General features: G+C 45.5%; 1 protein-coding gene and 1 long non-coding RNA gene across 2 annotated transcripts; one reads left to right on the forward strand and one right to left on the reverse strand.

Moving 5' to 3' along the window:
- On the reverse strand, positions 1 to 27,089 carry LOC110972119 (sodium/potassium-transporting ATPase subunit beta-2-like). The gene is made up of 8 exons (XM_051944718.1): positions 26,855 to 27,089; positions 14,555 to 14,683; positions 4,579 to 4,683; positions 4,412 to 4,491; positions 4,175 to 4,300; positions 4,017 to 4,076; positions 3,450 to 3,545; positions 1 to 1,117 (listed from the first exon to the last, which is right to left on the reverse strand). Exons 1-8 carry the CDS (start codon positions 26,955 to 26,957, stop codon positions 953 to 955), a joined length of 864 nt encoding a protein of 287 aa, XP_051800678.1. The 5' UTR covers positions 26,958 to 27,089; the 3' UTR covers positions 1 to 952.
- LOC127532698 (uncharacterized) lies at positions 25,751 to 26,919 on the forward strand. The gene is made up of 5 exons (XR_007940337.1): positions 25,751 to 25,815; positions 26,345 to 26,386; positions 26,551 to 26,614; positions 26,718 to 26,777; positions 26,834 to 26,919. It is a non-coding gene; the product is annotated as an uncharacterized LOC127532698 (long non-coding RNA).
- Positions 27,090 to 27,684: the final 595 nt, after the last annotated feature.

Here is a 27,684-nt window from a genome sequence, read left to right on the forward strand (position 1 = left end):
TTGGTTGTATTTTCTTTATTTGTTTTTCATCATTACTGGACAAGAGGACATTTTCAGGCAAGAGAAGTCAACCAGTCAAACAAGTAACAGCATATGACATCATACAGTGGGACCTCCTGATTGGCTGGTCCCTCTTTAAAGGAAGACGATTGGTGGAAAGCAGCATGGGAGGGAGGGGCATTTCCACGTGGCACGACGGGGTGACTGACAGTCGAGGAGACGGTGTGTGTTGTTGTCATGCTCATCCCCATGGTGACATTCGTAAACAAAAACAAACATGTAAACAAATCAACAGCAAACAAAAAAACGTGTAAGAACTAATGACTTCCTATCGTTAACTAACTCGTTCTAAACTCACTGTCTTTTCACTAATCATCTAATTAACTAACGGGCCAATCAGCTGCAGCCACATAGGTCAAAGCAGGAAGTACAGAAGATATGCTGTAGGTCAGTGAAGCTCCACTCTGATTGGCTGTGGACTCTGCTGCTTCCATGGCAACAAACCAGGAGACGAGTCAAGCATGGCCCCAGAGACAGACCGGTTACTGAACTGGTTTCTAAACTGGTTTCCATGGCTTGTAGTTTCTGAGCATTTATCTCTTGATATGTAACAATTTTAACATCATAAAGGAAGAAAAAAATCGACATATAAATAAATAAATAAATAAATAAACAAACAGACGTGTGTGATTGATAATTTGGTTCTTGACTCATGCAGGTGAAGACCGCTGTCCGTCCTCAGTGACAGTGACATCAGAGCATGTGTGCGTGCTGATTGGTCGGTGTGTTTGAGTTAAAGCTGCACTAACAAAGGATCATATCGGGAAAAACACTGAAAATAAAAACAAAAGTGGTTGAACTAGAAACAGAAACACAGCTGGTCGCAGTGAGGCTGAGGAAACATCTGGAAGAGTGCAGCTTGAACCTGACACAGGTGTGCAGACAGGTGTGTCTATTTGTCGTTGATTCGTAGTTTGAAGGAAACCCGTCCAGCGAACTTGTCCCTCTCGCTGCCGTCGGCCAGAGTGTTGGAGGTGACTTTACACTCCACGTTGATGTCTGTGTTCATGGAGGCGTTCAGGAACTTCACGGCCACCAGCGGCTGAGTGTAGTTCACCTGAAACATCAGAGTCTGGAGTCAGACAACCTGGAACTTTGTAGTCCTACAACCTGGAACTTTGTAGTCCTACAACCTGGAACTTTGTAGTCCTACAACCTGGAACTTTGTAGTCCTACAACCTGGAACTTTGTAGTCCTACAACCTGGAACTTTGTAGTCCTACAACCTGGAACTTTTTGTAGTGCTAAATCTGGAACTTTGTAGTTCTAAATATGGAACTTTGTAGTCCTAAATCTGGAACTTTGTTGTCCTAAAACTGGAATTTTTTAGTCCTAAATCTGGAATTTTGTAGTTCTAAATGTGGAACTTTGTAGCCCTAAAAGTGGAATTTTGTAGTCCTAAAACTGGAATGTTGTCGTCCGAAATGTGGAACTTTGTAGTTCTAAATCTGGAAATTTTAGTCCTAAAACTGGAACTTTGTAGTCCTAAAACTGGAATTTTGTGGTTTTACGATCTGGATCGTTGTTCTCATAAACATGGATGGTTGTTCTCATAAACCTGGATGGCTGTTCTCATGTAGTCCTAGAACTATTGGAAACTGATGTTCTTAAGGTGAGTTTGGTGTTCTGGGTTACAACTGGAATTTTGTAGTTCTAAATCTGGAAGTTTGTAGTTTTACGATCTGGATGGTTGTTCTCCTAAACCTGGATGGTTGTTCTCCTAAACCTGGATGGTTGTTCTCGTGTAGTCCTAGAACTACTGGAAGCTGATGTTCTAAAGGTGAGTTTGGTGTTCTGGGTTACAAAAATTGTTGTAACTAGGGATGATGCAGCGCGGATGTCTGCGTTTAGATATAGCTGTATAGTAAACGCTGACATCCGCGTTTACGATAGATCACAGATGTCCGCGCTCCATCGTGCATACATAATATAAGCACGATGCAGCGCAGACGTCCGGCCGTGTTTCGCGCTCCAGTCGGCCGGTGATTTCTGTTGCATTGCGTGCTCACTTCCGCTTTTGATGACGTGTCGTGCTCAGATGATGCATCGATGCATCATTTGGGACATCCCTAGTTACAACTGGAACTTTGTAGTTCTAAATGTGGAAGTCTGTAATCCTTAAACTGCAATTTTATAGTCCTAAAACTGGAACTTTGTAGTCCTTTAAACTGGAATTTTGTAGTCCTAAAACTGGAATATTGTAATCCTAAAACTGGAACTTTGTAGTCTTAAATATGGAATTTTTTAGTTCTAAATCTAGAATTTTGTAGTTCTAAATCTAGGACTTTGTAGCCCTAAAACTGGAATTTTGTAGTCCTAAAACTGGAATGTTGTGTCCAAAATCTGGAACTTTGTAGTTCTAAATTTGGAAATTTTAGTCCTAAAACTGGAACTGTGTAGTTCTAAATCTGGAACTTTTTAGTCCTAAAACTGGAATTTTGTCATCCTAAAACTTAGCTTGGAAAATCCAAACTGAATCTCCATGTAATCTCCTATCTCCATGTTAGGAGATACAGGAGAGTCAGTTTGGTACGACCAATCATAACACGGGAGGCGGGAGTTAATGCTGCGTCATCTTCAGCGCCTGGATTACCCATAAAGTTTATGCTGGAGGAGGAGGAGGAGGGGGGCAAAGCGAATCTTTTTGTGGTCTCTTGGCGTTTTGGATGGCGTTAGTCGTTGCCTCTTTTCACTTGACGTTTCCGACGATGAGGAGGCAGTGGATGGCTCGTTACTTTCCGCTTCTTGCCATTGTTTGTACAGAGGAAAATCCCGTTCCAAACGTGTGAGTAAATTTAAGCAACTTTTACACATACGCACCGACTTGGTTTGGCTCCGATTTAAAGTAATTCCTAACACCGCTAATCGTTCTAAGGAGTCTTTTGTTGCGTAGCCTTTTCAAAAATAAGTGTTGTACTTGAGAGTACCCCATGTATTCGCAGATTTTTGTGACAAAAACGGCAGTAATCATTCACCGCGACGCTTTCTCGGCTGCATGTCGTTGTTTGGACTACATGGACTTCAAGGTCGATTTGTTTGTGCGTCACATCCGTGTTACGCTGATTGGTTCTTTCTCGTTCAAGCTGCATTCGTTAGCCCCTCCTTTGTGAAATCGTCTCCTATCATCACAATGCCAGACTGCCTTTATTTGTATTTATATTAATACATAAATAAAGTCAGTCTGGATTTTCCAGGCAACCTAAAACTGGAACTGTGTAGTCCTAAAAGTGGAACTTTGGAGTTCTAAATCTGGAAGTTTGTAGTTTTACGATCTGGATGGTTGTTCTCCTAAACATGGATGGTTGTTCTCGTAAACATAGATGGTTGTTTTCGTGTTGTCCTAGAACTGGAAGCTGATGTTCTAAAGGTGAGTTTGGTGTTCTGGGTTACCTGAGCTCTCTTGCCGTAGTACGGGTAGTACATGAGGTTGAAGGTTCCGTTGGGAGGATAATATGCCAGAGGTCCGATCTTATCGCTGTCTTCTCTCTGTGCACAGACACACTGATCAATACCTTCTGATTGATTATCAGTAACCTCTGATGACCTGCAGAGAACCTTTAACTAGAGGGAACCTGAGTGTTCTACTCACTGCAGCTCTACAGTGGAAACGCTTCTGAGTTCTACTGTTTCTGTAGTATGTTCTACTGTTTACATACTACGTTCTACTGTTCCTCTACTGAGTTCTATTGTTGTTATACTGAGTTCTACTGTTTCTGTAGTATGTTCTACTGTGTCTTTGCTGAGTTCTACCACAGTTCAGGATAGAATCAGGGTCAGGAACAGTAGAACACGATCTGTATTTAAGGTTCTACATTCAACAATCTTCCTGTTCTTACCCACTCATCTTTCCCCACTTTGTAACTCTGAGGATGGAGACAGAACATGAGATGAACACAGACAGGTTCAGACAGACAGGTTCAGACAGACAGGTAGAGTCGGATAGACAGGTAGTCTCACCTTGGCTCCACAGGTGACGTATGGAGACTGACCGTCCTTCCCTGGTAACATCCCAATTACCTGGAGACACAGACAGTTAGAGAGACAGACAGCTGATGACTGTGAGGACAGACAGAGTGTGAAGACAGACAGGTAGAGAGACAGACAGGTGAGCTTACCCGGTTGAGTTTGATGAGGATGCAGGGCTGACCTCTGTTGTAACCATAGAAACGATCTGAAATCCCAGAACAGTCCTCCAGCACGGTCCTGTTGAACTGACAGGAACGCTTGGGGTTGTTCCTCACCTGGAGACAGGTAGAGAGAGAAAGACAGGTCAGAGGGAGAGACAGGTACAGAGAGAAAGAGAGGTGAAAGAAAGACAGGTAGAGACAGACAGGTAGAGACAGACAGGTTACCTCTCCGCTGTCCTCCTGGATGAAGTACTGATCAGGAGGACAGTTATCGTTGGTCTGGACCTGATAGCTGTCATTGTAGGCTGCAGACAGACAGACAGACAGGTAGAGAGTGAGACAGGTAAACAATCGTCCAATCACACCACTCATTGATTAAATGTGGTTCTTACGAGACAGGAAGGAGTTGAGGTTGGTGACCAGGCCGTCCCAGCTCTCAGTGCTGGACACGGAGAAGGTGATCTCCAGCTGGTCTCCTTTAGGACGAATCATCATCCCTGAAACAGGAGGCAACCAATCAGAGCAGGAGAGGTAGGGAAGGGACCAATCAGAGCAGGAGAGGCAGGGAAGGGACCAATCAGAGCAGGAGAGGCAGGGAAGGGACCAATCAGAGCAGGAGAGGCAGGGAAGGGACCAATCAGAGCAGGAGAGGCAGGGAAGGGACCAATCAGGGCAGGAGAGGCAGAGAAGGGACCAATCAGAGCAGGAGAGGCAAGGAAAGGGACCAATCAGTTGAAGGTAACAAATGATCTTCCAGTAGCTCCAGACACTGGACTGGTTCCTATACTGGTTCTACTGGATCTTACTGGTTCCTATACTGGTTCTACTGGATTCCACTGGTTTCTATACTAGTTCAGACACTGATCAGCTCAAGTGATCAGTGTCTGAACCAATCAGAGATTGAGTTTCATTAACCCATTGGTGACTGAGCCTTATTAACCAATCAGGGACTGAACCTTATTAATCAATCAGGGACTGAACCTTATTAACCAATCAGGGACTGAGCCTTATTAACCAATCAGGGACTGCCTCGTTACCAAGGCACAGCTTGTCTCATCCATCATTAGTGGCTTGAAGTTAACCTAGTCCTCTGTTATGGTTAAGATCTGGTTAGTGGTTAACTCTTTGGTTAGTAGTTAACCCTGTGGCTGGTGGTTAACTCTGTGATTAGTGGTTAACCCTGTGGCTGGTGGTTAACTCTGTGATTAGTGGTTAACCCTGTGGCTGGTGGTTAACTCTGTGATTAGTGGTTAACCCTGTGGTTGGTGGTTAACTCTGTGGTTGGTGGTTAACTCTGTGGTTGGTGGTTAACTCTGTGGTTGGTGGTTAATTCTGTGGTTGGTGGTTAACTCTGTGGTTGGTGGTTAACCCTGTGGTTAGTGGTTAATTCTGTGGTTGGTGGTTAACTCTGTGGTTGGTGGTTAACCCTGTGGTTAGTGGTTAACTCTGTGGTTGGTGGTTAACTCTGTGGTTGGTGGTTAACTCTGTGGTTGGTGGTTAACTCTGTGGTTGGTGGTTAATTCTGTGGTTGGTGGTTAACCCTGTGGTTAGTGGTTAACTCTGTGGTTGGTGGTTAACCCTGTGGTTGGTGGTTAACTCTGTGGTTAGTGGTTAACTCTGTGGTTGGTGGTTAATTCTGTGGTTGGTGGTTAATTCTGTGGTTGGTGGTTAACCCTGTGGTTGGTGGTTAATTCTGTGGTTAGTGGTTAACCCTGTGGTTAGTGGTTAACTCTGTGGTTGGTGGTTAACTCTGTGGTTGGTGGTTAATTCTGTGGTTGGTGGTTAATTCTGTGGTTAGTGGTTAATTCTGTGGTTGGTGGTTAACCCTGTGGTTGGTGGTTAACTCTGTGGTTGGTGGTTAACTCTGTGGTTGGTGGTTAATTCTGTGGTTGGTGGTTAATTCTGTGGTTGGTGGTTAACCCTGTGGTTAGTGGTTAACTCTGTGGTTGGTGGTTAACTCTGTGGTTGGTGGTTAACTCTGTGGTTGGTGGTTAACTCTGTGGTTGGTGGTTAATTCTGTGGTTGGTGGTTAATTCTGTGGTTAGTGGTTAATTCTGTGGTTGGTGGTTAACCCTGTGGTTAGTGGTTAACCCTGTGGTTGGTGGTTAATTCTGTGGTTGGTGGTTAACTCTGTGGTTAGTGGTTAACTCTGTGGTTGGTGGTAAACTCTGTGGTTGGTGGTTAATTCTGTGGTTGGTGGTTAACCCTGTGGTTGGTGGTTAACCCTGTGGTTGGTGGTTAACTCTGTGGTTGGTGGTTAACTCTGTGGTTAGTGGTTAACTCTGTGGTTGGTGGTTAATTCTGTGGTTGGTGGTTAATTCTGTGGTTGGTGGTTAACCCTGTGGTTAGTGGTTAACTCTGTGGTTGGTGGTTAACTCTGTGGTTGGTGGTTAACTCTGTGGTTGGTGGTTAATTCTGTGGTTGGTGGTTAATTCTGTGGTTAGTGGTTAATTCTGTGGTTGGTGGTTAACCCTGTGGTTAGTGGTTAACCCTGTGGTTGGTGGTTAACCCTGTGGTTGGTGGTTAACTCTGTGGTTGGTGGTTAACTCTGTGGTTGGTGGTTAACTCTGTGGTTGGTGGTTAACTCTGTGGTTGGTGGTTAACCCTGTGGTTAGTGGTTAATTCTGTGGTTGATGGTTAACTCTGTGGTTAGTGGTTAACCCTGTGGTTGGTGGTTAATTCTGTGGTTAGTGGTTAACCCTGTGGTTGGTGGTTAATTCTGTGGTTAGTGGTTAACCCTGTGCTTAGTGGTTAACTCTGTGGTTGGTGGTTAATTCTGTGGTTAGTGGTTAACTCTGTGGTTGGTGGTTAACCCTGTGGTTGGTGGTTAACTCTGTGGTTAGTGATTAACTCTGTGGTTGGTGGTTAACTCTGTGGTTAGTGGTTAACTCTGTGGTTAGTGGTTAACCCTGTGGTTGGTGGTTAACTCTGTGGTTAGTGGTTAATTCTGTGGTTGGTGGTTAACTCTGTGGTTAGTGGTTAACTCTGTGGTTGGTGGTTAACTCTGTGGTTAGTGGTTAACCCTGTGGTTGGTGGTTAACCCTGTGGTTAGTGGTTAATTCTGTGGTTGGTGATTAACTCTGTGGTTAGTGGTTAACCCTGTGGTTGGTGGTTAATTCTGTGGTTAGTGGTTAACCCTGTGGTTGGTGGTTAACTCTGTGGTTAGTGGTTAATTCTGTGGTTGGTGGTTAACTCTGTGGTTAGTGATTAACTCTGTGGTTGGTGGTTAACTCTGTGGTTAGTGGTTAACCCTGTGGTTGGTGGTTAACCCTGTGGTTAGTGGTTAATTCTGTGGTTGGTGATTAACTCTGTGGTTGGTGGTTAACTCTGTGGTTGGTGGTTAATTCTGTGGTTGGTGGTTAATTCTGTGGTTGGTGGTTAACCCTGTGGTTAGTGGTTAATTCTGTGGTTGGTGGTTAACTCTGTGGTTAGTGGTTAACCCTGTGGTTGGTGGTTAATTCTGTGGTTAGTGGTTAACCCTGTGGTTGGTGGTTAACCCTGTGGTTAGTGGTTAATTCTGTGGTTGGTGATTAACTCTGTGGTTAGTGGTTAACCCTGTGGTTGGTGGTTAATTCTGTGGTTAGTGGTTAACCCTGTGGTTGGTGGTTAACTCTGTGGTTGGTGGTTAACCCTGTGGTTGGTGGTTAATTCTGTGGTTAGTGGTTAATTCTGTGGTTGGTGGTTAACTCTGTGGTTAGTGGTTAACCCTGTGGTTGGTGGTTAATTCTGTGGTTAGTGGTTAACCCTGTGCTTAGTGGTTAACTCTGTGGTTGGTGGTTAACCCTGTGGTTGGTGGTTAACCCTGTGGTTAGTGGTTAATTCTGTGGTTGGTGATTAACTCTGTGGTTAGTGGTTAACCCTGTGGTTGGTGGTTAATTCTGTGGTTAGTGGTTAACCCTGTGCTTAGTGGTTAACTCTGTGGTTGGTGGTTAACCCTGTGGTTGGTGGTTAATTCTGTGGTTAGTGGTTAACCCTGTGCTTAGTGGTTAACTCTGTGGTTGGTGGTTAATTCTGTGGTTGGTGGTTAATTCTGTGGTTGGTGGTTAACCCTGTGGTTGGTGGTTTACTCTGTGGTTAGTGATTAACTCTGTGGTTGGTGGTTAACTCTGTGGTTAGTGGTTAACCCTGTGGTTGGTGGTTAACTCTGTGGTTGGTGGTTAACCCTGTGGTTAGTGGTTAACCCTGTGGTTGGTGGTTAACTCTGTGGTTAGTGGTTAACCCTGTGGTTGGTGGTTAACCCTGTGGTTGGTGGTTTACTCTGTGGTTAGTGATTAACTCTGTGGTTGGTGGTTAACTCTGTGGTTAGTGGTTAACCCTGTGGTTGGTGGTTAACTCTGTGGTTGGTGGTTAACCCTGTGGTTAGTGGTTAACCCTGTGGTTGGTGGTTAAACTCTGTGGTTAGTGGTTAACCCTGTGGTTGGTGGTTAACCCTGTGGTTAGTGGTTAATTCTGTGGTTGGTGGTTTACTCTGTGGTTAGTGATTAACTCTGTGGTTGGTGATTAACTCTGTGGTTAGTGGTTAACCCTGTGGTTGGTGGTTAACTCTGTGGTTAGTGGTTAACTCTGTGGTTAGTGATTAACTCTGTGGTTGGTGGTTAACTCTGTGGTTAGTGGTTAACCCTGTGGTTGGTGGTTAACCCTGTGGTTAGTGGTTAATTCTGTGGTTGGTGATTAACTCTGTGGTTAGTGGTTAACCCTGTGGTTGGTGGTTAATTCTGTGGTTAGTGGTTAACCCTGTGCTTAGTGGTTAACTCTGTGGTTGGTGGTTAATTCTGTGGTTGGTGGTTAATTCTGTGGTTGGTGGTTAACCCTGTGGTTGGTGGTTAACTCTGTGGTTAGTGGTTAACCCTGTGCTTAGTGGTTAACTCTGTGATTAGTGGTTAATTCTGTGGTTGGTGGTTAACTCTGTGGTTAGTGGTTAACCCTGTGGTTGGTGGTTAATTCTGTGGTTAGTGATTAACTCTGTGGTTAGTGGTTAACCCTGTGGTTAGTGGTTAATTCTGTGGTTGGTGATTAACTCTGTGGTTAGTGGTTAACCCTGTGGTTGGTGGTTAATTCTGTGGTTAGTGGTTAACCCTGTGCTTAGTGGTTAACTCTGTGGTTGGTGGTTAATTCTGTGGTTGGTGGTTAATTCTGTGGTTGGTGGTTAACCCTGTGGTTGGTGGTTAACTCTGTGGTTAGTGGTTAACCCTGTGCTTAGTGGTTAACTCTGTGATTAGTGGTTAATTCTGTGGTTGGTGGTTAACTCTGTGGTTAGTGGTTAACCCTGTGGTTAGTGGTTAACCCTGTGCTTAGTGGTTAACTCTGTGATTAGTGGTTAACCCTGTGCTTAGTGGTTAACTCTGTGGTTAGTGGTTAACTCTGTGGTTGGTGGTTAACTCTGTGGTTAGTGGTTAACTCTGTGGTTGGTGGTTAACTCTGTGGTTAGTGGTTAACTCTGTGGTTAGTGGTTAACCCTGTGGTTGGTGGTTAACTCTGTGGTTAGTGGTTAATTCTGTGGTTGGTGGTTAACTCTGTGGTTAGTGGTTAACTCTGTGGTTAGTGATTAACTCTGTGGTTGGTGGTTAACTCTGTGGTTAGTGGTTAACCCTGTGGTTGGTGGTTAACCCTGTGGTTAGTGGTTAATTCTGTGGTTGGTGATTAACTCTGTGGTTAGTGGTTAACCCTGTGGTTGGTGGTTAATTCTGTGGTTAGTGGTTAACCCTGTGCTTAGTGGTTTAACTCTGTGGTTGGTGGTTAATTCTGTGGTTGGTGGTTAATTCTGTGGTTGGTGGTTAACCCTGTGGTTAGTGGTTAATTCTGTGGTTGGTGGTTAACTCTGTGGTTAGTGGTTAACCCTGTGGTTGGTGGTTAATTCTGTGGTTAGTGGTTAACCCTGTGGTTGGTGGTTAACCCTGTGGTTAGTGGTTAATTCTGTGGTTGGTGATTAACTCTGTGGTTAGTGGTTAACCCTGTGGTTGGTGGTTAATTCTGTGGTTAGTGGTTAACCCTGTGGTTGGTGGTTAACTCTGTGGTTGGTGGTTAACCCTGTGGTTGGTGGTTAATTCTGTGGTTAGTGGTTAATCTGTGGTTGGTGGTTAACTCTGTGGTTAGTGGTTAACCCTGTGGTTGGTGGTTAATTCTGTGGTTAGTGGTTAACCCTGTGCTTAGTGGGTTAACTCTGTGGTTGGTGGTTAACCCTGTGGTTGGTGGTTAACCCTGTGGTTAGTGGTTAATTCTGTGGTTGGTGATTAACTCTGTGGTTAGTGGTTAACCCTGTGGTTGGTGGTTAATTCTGTGGTTAGTGGTTAACCCTGTGCTTAGTGGTTAACTCTGTGGTTGGTGGTTAACCCTGTGGTTGGTGGTTAATTCTGTGGTTAGTGGTTAACCCTGTGCTTAGTGGTTAACTCTGTGGTTGGTGGTTAATTCTGTGGTTGGTGGTTAATTCTGTGGTTGGTGGTTAACCCTGTGGTTGGTGGTTTACTCTGTGGTTAGTGATTAACTCTGTGGTTGGTGGTTAACTCTGTGGTTAGTGGTTAACCCTGTGGTTGGTGGTTAACTCTGTGGTTGGTGGTTAACCCTGTGGTTAGTGGTTAACCCTGTGGTTGGTGGTTAACCCTGTGGTTAGTGGTTAATTCTGTGGTTGGTGATTAACTCTGTGGTTAGTGGTTAACCCTGTGGTTGGTGGTTAACCCTGTGGTTAGTGGTTAACCCTGTGGTTGGTGGTTTACTCTGTGGTTAGTGGTTAACCCTGTGGTTGGTGGTTAACTCTGTGGTTGGTGGTTAACCCTATGGTTGGTGGTTAACCCCGTGGTTAATGGTTAACTCTGTGGTTGGTGGTTAACCCCGTGGTTAATGGTTAACTCTGTGGTTAGTGGTTAAGTCTATGGTTAGTGGTTAACCCTGTGGCTGGTGGTTAACCCTGTGGTTGGTGGTTAACTCTGTGGTTAGTGATTAACTCTGTGGTTGGTGGTTAACTCTGTGGTTAGTGGTTAACTCTGTGGTTAGTGGTTAACCCTGTGGTTGGTGGTTAATTCTGTGGTTGGTGGTTAACTCTGTGGTTAGTGGTTAACTCTGTGGTTAGTGATTAACTCTGTGGTTGGTGGTTAATTCTGTGGTTGGTGGTTAACCCTGTGGTTGGTGGTTAATTCTGTGGTTGGTGGTTAACTCTGTGGTTAGTGGTTAACTCTGTGGTTAGTGATTAACTCTGTGGTTGGTGGTTAACCCTGTGGTTAGTGGTTAACCCTGTGGTTGGTGGTTAATTCTGTGGTTAGTGGTTAACTCTGTGGTTAGTGGTTAACTCTGTGGTTAGTGATTAACTCTGTGGTTGGTGGTTAACCCTGTGGTTAGTGGTTAACCCTGTGGTTGGTGGTTAATTCTGTGGTTAGTGGTTAACTCTGTGGTTAGTGATTAACTCTGTGGTTGGTGGTTAACCCTGTGCTTAGTGGTTAACCCTGTGGTTGGTGGTTAATTCTGTGGTTGGTGGTTAATTCTGTGGTTGGTGGTTAACCCTGTGGTTGGTGGTTAACCCTGTGGTTAGTGGTTAATTCTGTGGTTGGTGGTTAACTCTGTGGTTAGTGGTTAACTCTGTGGTTAGTGGTTAACCCTGTGGTTGGTGGTTAATTCTGTGGTTAGTGGTTAACCCTGTGCTTAGTGGTTAACTCTGTGGTTGGTGGTTAATTCTGTGGTTGGTGGTTAATTCTGTGGTTGGTGGTTAACCCTGTGGTTGGTGGTTTACTCTGTGGTTAGTGATTAACTCTGTGGTTGGTGGTTAACTCTGTGGTTAGTGGTTAACCCTGTGGTTGGTGGTTAACTCTGTGGTTGGTGGTTAACCCTGTGGTTAGTGGTTAACCCTGTGGTTGGTGGTTAACCCTGTGGTTAGTGGTTAATTCTGTGGTTGGTGATTAACTCTGTGGTTAGTGGTTAACCCTGTGGTTGGTGGTTAACCCTGTGGTTAGTGGTTAACCCTGTGGTTGGTGGTTTACTCTGTGGTTAGTGGTTAACCCTGTGGTTGGTGGTTAACTCTGTGGTTGGTGGTTAACCCTATGGTTGGTGGTTAACCCCGTGGTTAATGGTTAACTCTGTGGTTGGTGGTTAACCCCGTGGTTAATGGTTAACTCTGTGGTTAGTGGTTAAGTCTATGGTTAGTGGTTAACCCTGTGGCTGGTGGTTAACCCTGTGGTTAGTGGTTAATTCTGTGGTTGGTGATTAACTCTGTGGTTAGTGGTTAACCCTGTGGTTGGTGGTTAATTCTGTGGTTAGTGGTTAACCCTGTGCTTAGTGGTTAACTCTGTGGTTGGTGGTTAATTCTGTGGTTGGTGGTTAATTCTGTGGTTGGTGGTTAACCCTGTGGTTAGTGGTTAATTCTGTGGTTGGTGGTTAACTCTGTGGTTAGTGGTTAACCCTGTGGTTGGTGGTTAATTCTGTGGTTAGTGGTTAACCCTGTGGTTGGTGGTTAACCCTGTGGTTAGTGGTTAATTCTGTGGTTGGTGATTAACTCTGTGGTTAGTGGTTAACCCTGTGGTTGGTGGTTAATTCTGTGGTTAGTGGTTAACCCTGTGGTTGGTGGTTAACTCTGTGGTTGGTGGTTAACCCTGTGGTTGGTGGTTAATTCTGTGGTTAGTGGTTAATTCTGTGGTTGGTGGTTAACTCTGTGGTTAGTGGTTAACCCTGTGGTTGGTGGTTAATTCTGTGGTTAGTGGTTAACCCTGTGCTTAGTGGTTAACTCTGTGGTTGGTGGTTAACCCTGTGGTTGGTGGTTAACCCTGTGGTTAGTGGTTAATTCTGTGGTTGGTGATTAACTCTGTGGTTAGTGGTTAACCCTGTGGTTGGTGGTTAATTCTGTGGTTAGTGGTTAACCCTGTGCTTAGTGGTTAACTCTGTGGTTGGTGGTTAACCCTGTGGTTGGTGGTTAATTCTGTGGTTAGTGGTTAACCCTGTGCTTAGTGGTTAACTCTGTGGTTGGTGGTTAATTCTGTGGTTGGTGGTTAATTCTGTGGTTGGTGGTTAACCCTGTGGTTGGTGGTTTACTCTGTGGTTAGTGATTAACTCTGTGGTTGGTGGTTAACTCTGTGGTTAGTGGTTAACCCTGTGGTTGGTGGTTAACTCTGTGGTTGGTGGTTAACCCTGTGGTTAGTGGTTAACCCTGTGGTTGGTGGTTAACCCTGTGGTTAGTGGTTAATTCTGTGGTTGGTGATTAACTCTGTGGTTAGTGGTTAACCCTGTGGTTGGTGGTTAACCCTGTGGTTAGTGGTTAACCCTGTGGTTGGTGGTTTACTCTGTGGTTAGTGGTTAACCCTGTGGTTGGTGGTTAACTCTGTGGTTGGTGGTTAACCCTATGGTTGGTGGTTAACCCCGTGGTTAATGGTTAACTCTGTGGTTGGTGGTTAACCCCGTGGTTAATGGTTAACTCTGTGGTTAGTGGTTAAGTCTATGGTTAGTGGTTAACCCTGTGGCTGGTGGTTAACCCTGTGGTTGGTGGTTAACTCTGTGGTTAGTGATTAACTCTGTGGTTGGTGGTTAACTCTGTGGTTAGTGGTTAACTCTGTGGTTAGTGGTTAACCCTGTGGTTGGTGGTTAATTCTGTGGTTGGTGGTTAACTCTGTGGTTAGTGGTTAACTCTGTGGTTAGTGATTAACTCTGTGGTTGGTGGTTAATTCTGTGGTTGGTGGTTAACCCTGTGGTTGGTGGTTAATTCTGTGGTTGGTGGTTAACTCTGTGGTTAGTGGTTAACTCTGTGGTTAGTGATTAACTCTGTGGTTGGTGGTTAACCCTGTGGTTAGTGGTTAACCCTGTGGTTGGTGGTTAATTCTGTGGTTAGTGGTTAACTCTGTGGTTAGTGGTTAACTCTGTGGTTAGTGATTAACTCTGTGGTTGGTGGTTAACCCTGTGGTTAGTGGTTAACCCTGTGGTTGGTGGTTAATTCTGTGGTTAGTGGTTAACTCTGTGGTTAGTGATTAACTCTGTGGTTGGTGGTTAACCCTGTGCTTAGTGGTTAACCCTGTGGTTGGTGGTTAATTCTGTGGTTGGTGGTTAATTCTGTGGTTGGTGGTTAACCCTGTGGTTGGTGGTTAACCCTGTGGTTAGTGGTTAATTCTGTGGTTGGTGGTTAACTCTGTGGTTAGTGGTTAACTCTGTGGTTAGTGGTTAACCCTGTGGTTGGTGGTTAATTCTGTGGTTAGTGGTTAACCCTGTGCTTAGTGGTTAACTCTGTGGTTGGTGGTTAACTCTGTGGTTGGTGGTTAATTCTGTGGTTAGTGGTTAACCCTGTGGTTGGTGGTTAATTCTGTGGTTAGTGGTTAACCCTGTGCTTAGTGGTTAACTCTGTGGTTGGTGGTTAACCCTGTGGTTAGTGCGTAGTTAACCCCTGTGGGCATTTGCTCGTCTCACCTGGGGTGGCCAGGCGGTCCTGCCAGGTGGGCTTGTAGTCGTCCAGTGTCAGCAGCATGATGTACATGGTGAGAGCAAACATCCCAGCCAGGAACAGGTAGAAGATCAGGTAGAAGAGCAGGATGAGGCCTGGGGACACGGGGGACATGGGGGACAGAGTTATTGTGTCCTACAGAGCAGCTCATCCTCCCTTCCCCCTCTGAATGTCATCTTTATAATCCTCTTGTGCTTGGCCCCGCCCCCGGCTGATGACCTACATTCAGGCTGAGAGGAGCGGGAGAGGCAGCAGCTCTGCATCACCTCCAGTTTCACTTTTCATCAGCTGTTTCCTCATGGAGCACACTATCTTGCTCTCTGATTGGCTGACAGCCGTCCCCTATGTGGACCCCTCAGAACCTCAGTCCAGAACCATCCTGGACCTGGAACCTCAAGAGCCCAGAAACCTTTATGAGCCAGAAACGATTTAAATCTCACTGAAGGATTAACTCACTGAAGACCCTTAGAACATACTGTAAGAAGTCCCAGAACGTACTGAAAGAACCCCTAGAACGTACTGAATGAACCCCCAGAACATACTGAAAGAAACCCTGGAATGTAAAGAAAGAACCCCTACAACACACTGAAAGAACCCCTTGAACATGCTGAAAGAACATCCCAGAACGTACTGAAAGAACCCCTAGAATGTACTGAATGAACCACTGAAACGCACTGAAAGAACCCCTGGAATGTACTGAAAGAACCCCTACAACACACTGAAAGAACCCCCAGAACATGCTGAAAGAACATCCTAGAACGTACTGAAAGAACCCCTAGAATGTACTGAAAGAACATCCTAGAACGTACTGAAAGAACCCCTAGAATGTACTGAAAGAACATCCTAGAACGTACTGAAAGAACCCCTAGAACCCCCTAAAGGACCCTGGAACCCCCCTCAAACTCAGAAGCAGTGTTTCCTGGCTGCGGTGGAACATCAGATGTTAATTAGAGCTGGTCAGTGGAACATGAGCTGTGGAACCAGTGAAAGGTTCTAGTTAATGCCATCAAACAGGTCCTCTCCAGCTGATTACCTTAACAGGATCACTGGTAGACCTGAGGAGCTCCTCATCCTCATTCAGGATCACTGATGGACCTACAGTATGGAGAACATCAGTAACATGTTCTCAGTGTTCTCTATGAACAGCAGGAACAATCAGCATTATTACAGGTGGAACAGGAGCGGTGATGTCAGAGGGTCATATGGCATCAGGACTGTTTACTGATCGGTTCATTGGGATCAGTAAGTATATTTGTGTTGTTTGTGGTGATGTTTGTGATGTTTGTGTTGATGTTTGTGATGATGCTTGTGTTGATGCTTGTGTCGACGTTTGTGGTGGTGTTTGTGTTGTTTGTGATGTTTGTGATGTTTTGTGATGATGTTTGTGATGTTTGTGATGTTTGTGGTGACTGTGATGTTTGTGATGATGTTTGTGATAATGTCTGTGATGTTTTGTGATGATGTTTGTGATGTTTGTGATGTTTGTGATGTTTGTGGTGACTGTGATGTTTGTGATGTTTGTGTTGATGTTTGTGATGTTTGTGGTGACTGTGATGTTTGTGGTGATGTTTGTGATGTTTGTGATGATGTTTGTGATGTTTGTGATGATGTTTGTGATGATGTTTGTGATTTTTGTGTTGATGTTTGTGGTGATGATTGTGATGTTTGTGATGATGTTTGTGATGATGTCTGTGAAGTTTGTGATGTTGTCTGTGATGTTTGTGATCTTTGTGATGTTTGTGATGATGTTTGTGATGTCTGTGATGTTTGTGTTGATGTTTGTGTTGATGTTTGTGATGTTTGTGTTGTTTGTGTTGATGTTTGTGTTGATGTTTGTGATGTTTGTGTTGATTTTTGTGATGTTTGTGTTGATTTTTGTGGTGATGTTTGTTGTGTGAATGGACTTGCTCTTATATAGCGCTTTACTACTCATCAGAGTACTCAAAGCGCTTATACAACAATTGCTTCCATTCAACCATACGCTCACACATTCTCACTCTGGGGCAGACAGAAGCGTGGCTGCCAATCGGCGCCTACGGCCCCTCTGACCACCACCAACATTCACACGCATTCACACACCAGTGAAGAGCACTGGAGGAAAGGTGGGTTAAGTGTCTTGCCCAAGGACACAACAGCACATGACTAGGCGAGAGCGGGAATCGAACCGCCGACCCTTCGATCATTGGACGACCCGCTCTACCACCTGATCCACAGCCGCCCTGTTTGTTGTTATATTAGGGTTGTTTATCAGGTAGAACAGGGTAAAGTCTGTCTGACTTTAGAACCAGGCTATGCTGCTACAGCCTCAATGATTGGTCGATCCCTGTCCTCAGCCTCATTCTGACTGAATGTCTGTCATACAGGTAGACACAGCTGGTTCAGGTCTGTAGACAGAGTGTGTCTGCAGATAAACACAACTCTGTGTGTGTGTGTGTGTGCAGATTATCGTTCAACCAACCTCGTCCGTCTGCTCAATCCAGATTAACACACACTGCAGTTTACTCTGTGTGTGTGTGTGTGTGTGTGTGTGCTTCATGTCAATAAGGACGAGCATCCACTGCACCGCTGCATGATGGGAGATGTGACATCATCAGAAAGAGTTACGTAAAATAGACCAGTGACGGGCTGAGCAGTGGGGTAGTGGTTAGCACTTTCGCCTTGCAGCAAGAAGATCCCGGTTCAAATCCCGGCCTGGACCTGGGATCTTTCTGCATGGAGTTTGCATGTTCTCCCTGTGCATGCGTGGGTTTTCTCCGGGTACTCCGGCTTCCTCCCACAGTCCAAAAACATGCTGAGGTTAATTGGTTACTCTAAATTGTCCGTAGGTGTGAATGTGAGTGTGATTGTGTGTCTGTATATGTAGCCCTGTGACAGACTGGTGACCTGTCCAGGGTGTCCCCTGTCTTCACCCGAGTCAGCTGGGATAGACTCCAGCACCCCCCATGACCCTAGTGAAGATAAAGCGGTGGATAGAGAATGGATGGATGGAGACCAGTGACAGAATACAGACCCTGAAGGACTACAGAGCAGTGACGGACTACAGACCCTGAAGAACCACAGACCAGTGAAGGACCACAGACTGTGAAGGACTGCAGACCAGTGACAGACCCTGAAGGACCACAGACCAGTGAAGGACTACAGACTCTGAAGGACTGCGGACCAGAGAAGCACTACAGACCAGTGGTCCTGAAGGACTACAGACCAGTGAAGGACTACAGACTCTGAAGGATCACAGACCATGAAGGACTACAGACCATGAAGGACTACAGACCAGTGAAGGACTACAGACCCTGAAGGATCACAGACCATGAAGGACTACAGACCATGAAGGACTACAGACCAGTGAAGGACTACAGACCCTGAAGGATCACAGACCATGAAGGACTACAGACCATGAAGGACTACAGACCAGTGAAGGACTACAGACCCTGAAGGATCACAGACCATGAAGGACTACAGACCATGAAGGACTACAGACCATGAAGGACTACAGACCAGTGAAGGACTACAGACCATGAAGGACTACAGACCCTGAAGGATCACAGACCATGAAGGACTACAGACCATGAAGGACTACAGACCATGAAGGACTACAGACCATGAAGGACTACAGACCAGTGAAGGACTACAGACCCTGAAGGATCACAGACCATGAAGGACTACAGACCATGAAGGACTACAGATCAGAGAACTTTCTCACCCTCATCACTACTTCTACTTTCTTCCATTTCTGTCTCTGTTTCAGGCAGATAATAAAGTTATTCTATTCTATTCTGTTCTATTCTATTCTATTCTATTCTATTCTACCAGGTTCATGAACTGTTATATTCCACTGCAGACATCAGCTCTGATGGTTCAGTTTCACAGAGAATCAAACCAGCAACCTGAACTCACAACAACTCACTGATACCAGCAACCACCGGGACACACCCTCAGTCTGACTGGACGTTAACTAAACATTAACATTGACTGAATATTTACTGAACGTTAACTGAATATTTACTGCACATTAACTGAACGTTTACTGCACATTAACTAAACATTAACTGAACATTAGCTGAACGTTTACTGCATATTAACTAAACATTAACCCTTTAAGCTGCAGTCAATTCCAGCCGTTTTCAGTACAAAAAATCGCTAATATTCTATTTTTAAATTAAAAAATTTCGAAAAATACAGGGAATATTGTCGCGCATCGCGAGATGCATTTCCTTGAAAACAGATAGATAGATAGAGCTCTTTATTGTCCCAAAGGAAATTTGTTTTCACAAGCTGTCAAGTCACACATCATAACATACATACAAAGACAACATTCACAATATTCACAATATGACACACAAAAATGAAGTTCAAGTTCAGCGCGGTGGCTTATTGAGGATGACGATAGCTGATGGAACAAAACTTCTGTTGTAACGGACATAATGCCATCTTAGTGCTCGAAATCTGCGTCCAGAGGGGAGGAGCTGGAACATGTGATGAAGAGGGTGTACAGTGTCCGAAATTATTGATCTGGCGAGACGGGCTATTCGTGGATTTTATACCGACTTCAGGACATGTTTTGGACAAAATAGTTTACTGGCTTGTGTTGTCTGGATGTAAAAGGTTGGATTATGGCCGTTTTTTGTGGAAGCTTTTTTCTGTGTGTAATAATGAACCCGGAAATGTGAGTCGCGCTGTGTGCTTTGAAGCCGTGTATAGAGAACGGATGGATGGATATTCGTTTTTGTCGGACAAATGTGTTTTTCTCACCCGCTGTGGTAATCACATCTGAAAGTGGTTTATACCGGCGGATTCATGAGAATCAAAGCTTTCCATCGGTGTATAGTGTTTGTATAATCGCGTTTGCAGCCGTCGGACATTCTTGAAATTCCTATGCAAATTAGTAGGTGTACCGCCGGCGGTACACTGAAGCGCACTGAAGCACAAAGGGTTAACTGAACATTAACTGAACGTTTACTGAACGTTAACTGAATGTTTCCTGACAGTCAGCTCCAAACTAACTGAGAACTTCTTTAACACATTAAACAAAGGCACACAACTGGATTGAGGTTCCATCAACATCCATCTACGTTCCATCTATGTTCATCTACATTCATCTACATTCATCAACTTTCCATCTACGTTCATCAACGTTCCATCTACGTTCATCAACGTTCATCTATGTTCATCAACGTTCATCAGCGTTCCATCTACGTTCATCAAAGTTCATCAACGTTCATCTACCTTCATCATTTTATCTACGTTCATCTACATTCATCAATGTTCCATCTACGTTCATCTATGTTCCGTCTACATTTCATCTACTTTCCATCTATGTTCATCCACGTTTCATCAGTGTTCCATCAATGTTCCATCAATGTTCCATCTACATCTTTGATGTTTTGACAGACTCACAAAGATTAATGCAACTTCAATGAAGTACACAATCTACACAACACGTGATGACAGATAATCACATGGTGTTAGTACTGCACTACACACATAATGATAGACACAACAATACACAATGATACACAATAATACACACAACAATACACAGTAAAAAAAAAAAAAAAAAAAAAATGGCGGCGCGCACGGTCGCAGCGGCTCACGGCTCTCCTCTTCGGTGCTCTTTTTCGTTGTTTTCGTTATTATTTCTTGTTTTTTTGTGCACGATCGGCTGCGAGAACATCCACTACACCCGCCAGGAACTTTTGGACATTGGAAACCAGCATCAGACACCCATCACGAGTGCCTTTCACCACAGACACAACATACCAGACGACCTAGCAAGACCATCGGGCTCTCCGTGGATTGTCGTTGGGTCTCGAAGACGGCGCAGACGGAGAAGGGAGAGGAAGCAGAAGCGGGGCCGTAGGTCCGGTGTTATGCTAAGGCTAAGAAAACGACCACACAAGCCACCTCTGCCGAGCCTGTATCTCGCCAATGCTAGATCCCTGGTGCATAAAACGGACGACTTGGAACTACAGCTTGCCGGGAATCGCTATGTTCGGGATTGCTGTATTCTGATTATCACCGAAACCTGGCTCCACCCGGACATACCCGATGCTAGCATGCAGCTAGCGGGCCGCACTCTGCTACGCGGGGACAGGACTAAGGACTCTGGTAAGAGCAGAGGAGGGGGGCTCTGTATGTATGTGCATAATAACTGGTGCAACAACGGGACTGTGATAGACAAGCACTGTTCCCCCGACCTCGAGTACATGTCTGTAAGATGCCGGCCCTTTTTTCTACCGAGAGAGCTAACAGTAGTGATCGTCACAGCTGTGTATATCCCACCACACGCCAACGTAAACACGGCGCTCTCCATCCTGCTGAACACCATCAACGTACACCAGCGGGACCATCCAAATGGCGTCCACATAATTGCAGGAGACTTTAATAAGGCCAACCTGAAGACTGTACTCCCGACGTTTTACCAACATGTCAAATGTTCCACTAGAGGGGAAAACACCTTGGATCACGTCTATTCCAACATTAGGCACGCATACAGAGCCATACCCCTCCCCCACCTCGGCCAGTCAGACCATCTTTCCCTTTTGCTCTCCCCAGCCTACACCTCCCTTAGACATAGTGCCAGGCCCACCATAAAGACTGTCACAACCTGGCCGGATGACGCGCTTTCCCAACTGCAGGACTGCTTCACTGAGACAGACTGGGACCTATTTGAACAGCAGGAGCTTGGAACTTTCACAGAAACAGTACTAGACTACATCAAGTTCTGTATTGGGAATGTGACTGTGGAAAAAACATCCGGGTCTTCCCAAATCGGAAACCCTGGTTAACCAGCCAGGTCCATACACTCCTCAGAGCCCGTGACGCTGCCTTCAGATCAGGTGACAGAGCCCTTTATAGGACTGCTCGAGCGGATCTGAAAAAAGGAATTAAAAAAGCAAAGGCGGACCATAAGAAGTGCATAGAGTCTCACCTGTCCAGCAACAACACACGGGCGGTGTGGCAGGGCATTTACGACATCATAAACTCCAGGGGCGGCACTACAACAACAGAAGACCTGAGTGCATCACTGGCTGAGGAGCTAAACAGCTTTTTTGCTCGCTTTGAACCATCACAACAGCAACACTCAGCAGCCCCTGCCCTGCCCCCACCCCCACCCAGTTCCTGCACCACTATTCTCACTGTCAGCGAGCATGAAGTCAGACGGGTGCTCCTGGCAGTGAACCCCAAGAAGACTGCTGGCCCTGATGGTGTTCCTGGTAAAGTGCTAAAGGCGTGTGCCCTCCAGCTCACCCACATCTTCACCAGAATCTTCAACCTCTCCCTGGCCCAGGCAGTCATTCCGCCCTGTTTGAAAACCGCCACAATCATCCCAGTACCTAAGAAGTCTCCCACCATGAGCCCAAATGATTATCGTCCTGTGGCCCTCACTCCGATAATCATGAAGTGCTTCGAGAGACTGGTCCTCCAGCACATCAAGGACTATCTCCCCCCAGACTTCGACATCTACCAGTTTGCATATCGTGCAAACAGATCCACTGAGGACGCCATCGCTGTAGCTCTACACTCTGCGCTGTCACATCTGGAGCAGCAGCAGAGCTATGTCCGAATGCTCTTCGTAGATTTCAGCTCTGCCTTCAATACAATCATTCCGGACATTCTCATCACCAAACTGGACACTCTCGGCCTCCCCCCTCTCACATGTGCCTGGATAAAGGACTTCCTCACCAACCGGCCCCAGGCTGTGAGACTCGGCCCCCACCTGTCCTCCACACGGACACTGAGCACCGGCTCCCCACAAGGCTGTGTGCTGAGCCCCCTCCTGTACTGCCTCTACACCCATGACTGTCGTCCGGCCCACAACAGCAACCTCATCGTGAAGTTTGCTGACGATACAACAGTTGTCGGACTCATCACAGGAGAAGATGAGGCAGCCTACAGAGGGGAGGTCCTGAAGTTGGCAGCTTGGTGTTCAGAAAACAACCTGGCTCTGAACACCAAGAAAACAAAGGAGATCATTGTCAACTTTAGGAAGCTTGGCACCGACCTAGCCCCCCTCTACATCAACGGTGAGTGTGTGGAGAGGGTCCACAGCTTCCGGTTCCTGGGCGTCCTCATCTCCTCTGACATCTCCTGGATGGACAACACTACGGCGATCATTAAGAAGGCGCAGCAGCGGCTACACCTCCTGAGGGTTCTCAAAAAACACAACTTGGACCCCACCCTGCTGACGACCTTCTATCGCTCGTCCATTGAGAGCCTGCTGACTTATTGCATCACAGTGTGGTACGGCAGCTGCACCATGGCAGACAGGAAGGGGCTTCAGAGGGTTGTTAAGACAGCACAGAAAATCATCGGCTGCCCCCTCCCCTCCCTGATGGACATTTACACCTCCCGCTGCATTAAAAGGGCAGGAAACATCATCAAGGACAACTTCCACCCTGGTTCCGACCTGTTTGTCCTGTTGCCCTCAGGAAGGCGCTACAGGTGCATCAGAACCAAAACAAACAGACTCAAAAACAGTTTCTTTCCAAAAGCCATCACCACTCTGAATTCAAACATTTACTGACATTCCAAACCTCCCCCCCCCAGACTACCTCAAAACCGTCTACTGTGCAATACGGACTATTCTAATGTGCAATATCACACCGACCATGCACTTTTATTCTTTTTAACTGTTTTAACTTATCCTTTTTTGTGATTTTTATTACATGTATCTTGCACTGATGGAGATGCTCTAAATCTCATTGTACTTGTGTATAGTGACAATAAAAGGCATTCTATTCTATTCTAAAACACAATGATACACAACAATACACAATGATACACAATAATACACACAACAATACACAGTAAAACACAATGATACACAACAATACACAATGATACACAACAATACATAGTAATACACAATGATACTTGATAATACACAAAAATACACTGTAATAAACAGAAACACACAGTAGTAGAGTTTAGTGTGTAACTGGTGTGTTCTCCTTTAAGAGAGTCACATTATAAATAGAGTGACCTTCAGACAGGACATGATGGCCGCCAGAGGACGGAGCAGCATCACTCCTACACCACCACATACTATGTACTATACACTAGATTTATTCATTTATATATACATATATACTTTATATTCATATTTATTTCTATCTAATAGTTCTCTGTAATATAGACATATATATAATGTGACATCAGGTTTGTATCTATTTCCTGCCTCGTGTTTGTCTTTGATTCCGATCCATAAAGATCTCAGTAGACACTGACTGACATCTACTATCTGACACTGATTCCATTATTGATTAGCTGCCTGTTGTTTATCCATTAATCAATAATCAATAAATGATTAATCCGGAGTCGTTAATCATTAATTTGATCAAACTAACAGTCAGATGCTGTTTTAACTGCTGAACTCTCAGTGGATCCGGTGATTATTGATCCCTTCAGACAGACTTTAATGTGATTTAAATCAATAAACCTGATCTTCTCTCAGGAAATCTAAAGGTGATCACAGGATAAATCAACGTATCAATAATCACATTTTATATCTTAATAGTCTGTATTTCTGCAGCAAGAATCAAGATTCTTTGTTGTCATTGTGTTTCCACACAGTCAAAGTATGACTGGAGACTCCAGCTACAGATAAACAGAGAAAGTAGCACGATATCATCCATCCATCCATCCATCCATCCATCCATCCACCGCTTTATCCTCACTAGAGTCATGGGGGGTGCTGGAGTCTATCCCAGCTGACTCTGGTGAAGGCAGGGGACACCCTGGACAGGTCACCAGTCTGTCACAGGGCTACATATACAGACACACAATCACACTCACATTCACACCTACGGACAATTTAGAGTAACCAATTAACCTCAGCATGTTTTTGGACTGTGGGAGGAAGCCGGAGTACCCGGAGAAAACCCACGCATGCACAGGGAGAACATGCAAACTCCATGCAGAAAGATCCCAGGACAGGCCGGGATTTGAACCGGGGAGCTTCTTGCTGCAAGGCCAAAGTGCTAACCACTACTGCACTGTGCAGCCCACAGCACGATATATACAACATAAACAAGATGACATGGTCATCAATATCCCCCGCCGCATGTGATGTCTATGAGTCTATATCCAAAATAGTGATCAAGGGCCATAACTCTGTTAAATATTATCGCACAGGTCTCATTTTCGAACTTGATCAAGGTGTCCATGGTGTGAAGCTACACACTAAATTTCGTAATCCTAGCTGTAATAGTTTCCGAGAAAAGCTGTCCCCTTCATCTCGGACGGAGATGGAGGCGGAGGATAATAACATTTAAAAAACTCTCAGCAATTTACATATGGAAACAGATTTAGTAAACATGAGCAGCAGGATGAGTGTTCAGGTAAACACAGACACCATCACCTGTTCATGTAAACACCGACACCATCACCTGTTCAGGTAAACCCAGACACCATCACCTGTTCAGGTAAACCCAGACACCATCACCTGTTCAGGTAAACACAGACACCATCACCTGTTCAGACAGGAGGCTGATGTCTAGCAGCGTTAGCATGTTAGCAGCGTTAGCATGCTAACCCACCAAACCTGTTGCGTCCTGCAGGAACTCGGCTGACAGATAGAGAGGTTCTGAGTTCTGGACCTGGATCTCCAGAACCCTCCAGGTTATATTGCTGCAGCTCCACACCTGAAGGACGGTCTAACACCTGAGGAGCTCCTCACAGAACCTCCAGCAGGACGTCACCCTGAGAACTTCCAGAACCAAGTCAGAACCTGCTGCTGCTCAGACCAGGTCCTCCTACAGAGTCTGGACTCTATGAGACCTCATCATAGCCTGATGGAGGTCCACAGCTGGTCAGCTCTGAGATCAATCAATAATCAATATGAAAGAAGGTCCACAGCTGATCAGCTCTCAGAGATCAATCAATAATCAATAATCAGAGCACTCCACAGAGACACTGGAAAGCAGTAGAAGTAGAACAACCCACACCTGAACACACCTGAAAGCAGAATCTTTTATTTAAACCTGCAGCAGAAATCAGCTGTTTCATTTCCTCCTGAGTCAGAGGTTCACCTGTAGACAGGTGAGTTCTAGTTAACCTGTAGACAGGTGAGTTCTAGTTAACCTGTAGACAGGTGAGTTGTGTTCCACCTGCTGCTGTTTGATCAACGATCAATAAACTACAGATTATGATGAGACAGACAGACAGACAGACAGACAGGTTACAGACAGACAGGTTACAGACAGACAGGTTACAGACAGACAGACAGGTTACAGACAGACAGACAGACAGGTTACAGACAGACAGACAGGTTACAGACAGACAGACAGACAGGTTACAGACAGACAGACAGGTTACAGACAGACAGACAGACAGGTTACAGACAGACAGACAGGTTACAGACAGACAGACAGACAGACAGACAGACAGAGGTTACAGACAGACAGACAGGTTACAGACAGGTTACAGACAGACAGACAGACAGACAGACAGAGGTTACAGACAGACAGACAGGTTACAGACAGGTTACAGACAGACAGACAGACAGGTTACAGACAGACAGACAGGTTACAGACAGGTTACAGACAGACAGACAGACAGAGGTTACAGACAGACAGACAGGTTACAGACAGACAGACAGACAGACAGACAGGTTACAGACAGACAGACAGACAGACAGACAGACAGAGGTTACAGACAGACAGACAGGTTACAGACAGGTTACAGACAGACAGACAGACAGACAGACAGAGGTTACAGACAGACAGACAGGTTACAGACAGGTTACAGACAGACAGGTTACAGACAGACAGACAGACAGACAGGTTACAGACAGACAGGTTACAGACAGGTTACAGACAGACAGGTTACAGACAGACAGACAGACAGACAGACAGGTTACAGACAGACAGGCTACAGACAGACAGACAGACAGACAGACAGACAGGTTACAGACAGACAGGTTACAGACAGACAGGCTACAGACAGACAGACAGACAGACAGGTTACAGACAGGTTACAGACAGACAGACAGGTTACAGACAGACAGGTTACAGACAGACAGACAGGTTACAGACAGACAGGCTACAGACAGACAGACAGACAGACAGACAGGTTACAGACAGACAGGTTACAGACAGACAGGTTACAGACAGACAGACAGACAGACAGGTTACAGACAGGTTACAGACAGACAGACAGGTTACAGACAGACAGGTTACAGACAGACAGGTTACAGACAGGTTACAGACAGACAGACAGGTTACAGACAGACAGGTTACAGACAGACAGGTTACAGACAGACCTACCCCAGCTGGAGGCCGTCCTCCCCAGCAGTTCGTGGGTCCGCGGGTTCCAGAAGAATTCCCGCCACTCTCCGGAGCCTTTACGGTCCTCCTTGGATCCGGACATGACGTCAGTCTGCGGCTCTGGACGGCTGGTTCTGGACGATCGATCCGGACCGAAGAGGAGACAAACGGAGAGACGGAGACAGACGCAGACGATGCAGCACCTCCTCCCCCAACACCTGCTGACGTCACCGCTGCTGCCGGGGCAGCCAATCACAGAGCAGCTCCGCCCCCTGCAGCCTCTCTCTGTCTGTTATTGTGTGTTCATGTGTGTTACACTGTGTATTAATGTGTGTGTGTGTCAGAGGACATTTTACCGTGAGGAAGAACGTGACAGTGACGTCACTCACGTGTGTTTCACGCCAGCAGTCAGTAGTTGAAGACAGTGTAATCAGATTACTCCTTCAGTCCTCAGAGTCCACTCATTCCTTCTCTGTGTTCTCCAGCTGCTCTCTGATGGAGGGGTTCTGTTGTTCTTTCTCAGAGGTTCTGCTGGCTTCAGGATCCACTTTAACTCTGAAAACATGGTCCAGAAAGACAAAGCGTGTCCAAAAAGACTTTGAATGGTTAAACTTCTGCAGATGACTCAGTAATAAAGATCTAGATCTACTGTGATGTTTTCTGATCTACCTCTTTGCCATATTCCATCTACTTTCATTTGCTCTGTGTGTTACTAAGCTGCAGGTTTTTGGTCTTATTTCTCTGTTTTATTTTTATTCTCATATTACCTGCTCTACATGTGTACATATATTTATCCCTGTTTATTTCTCCGTCTTTGTTGCACTGACTGC

The sequence above is a fragment of the Acanthochromis polyacanthus genome, chromosome 24 (assembly GCF_021347895.1).
Source record: "Acanthochromis polyacanthus isolate Apoly-LR-REF ecotype Palm Island chromosome 24, KAUST_Apoly_ChrSc, whole genome shotgun sequence".
In the NCBI taxonomy this organism is placed as follows: Eukaryota; Metazoa; Chordata; class Actinopteri; family Pomacentridae; genus Acanthochromis; species Acanthochromis polyacanthus.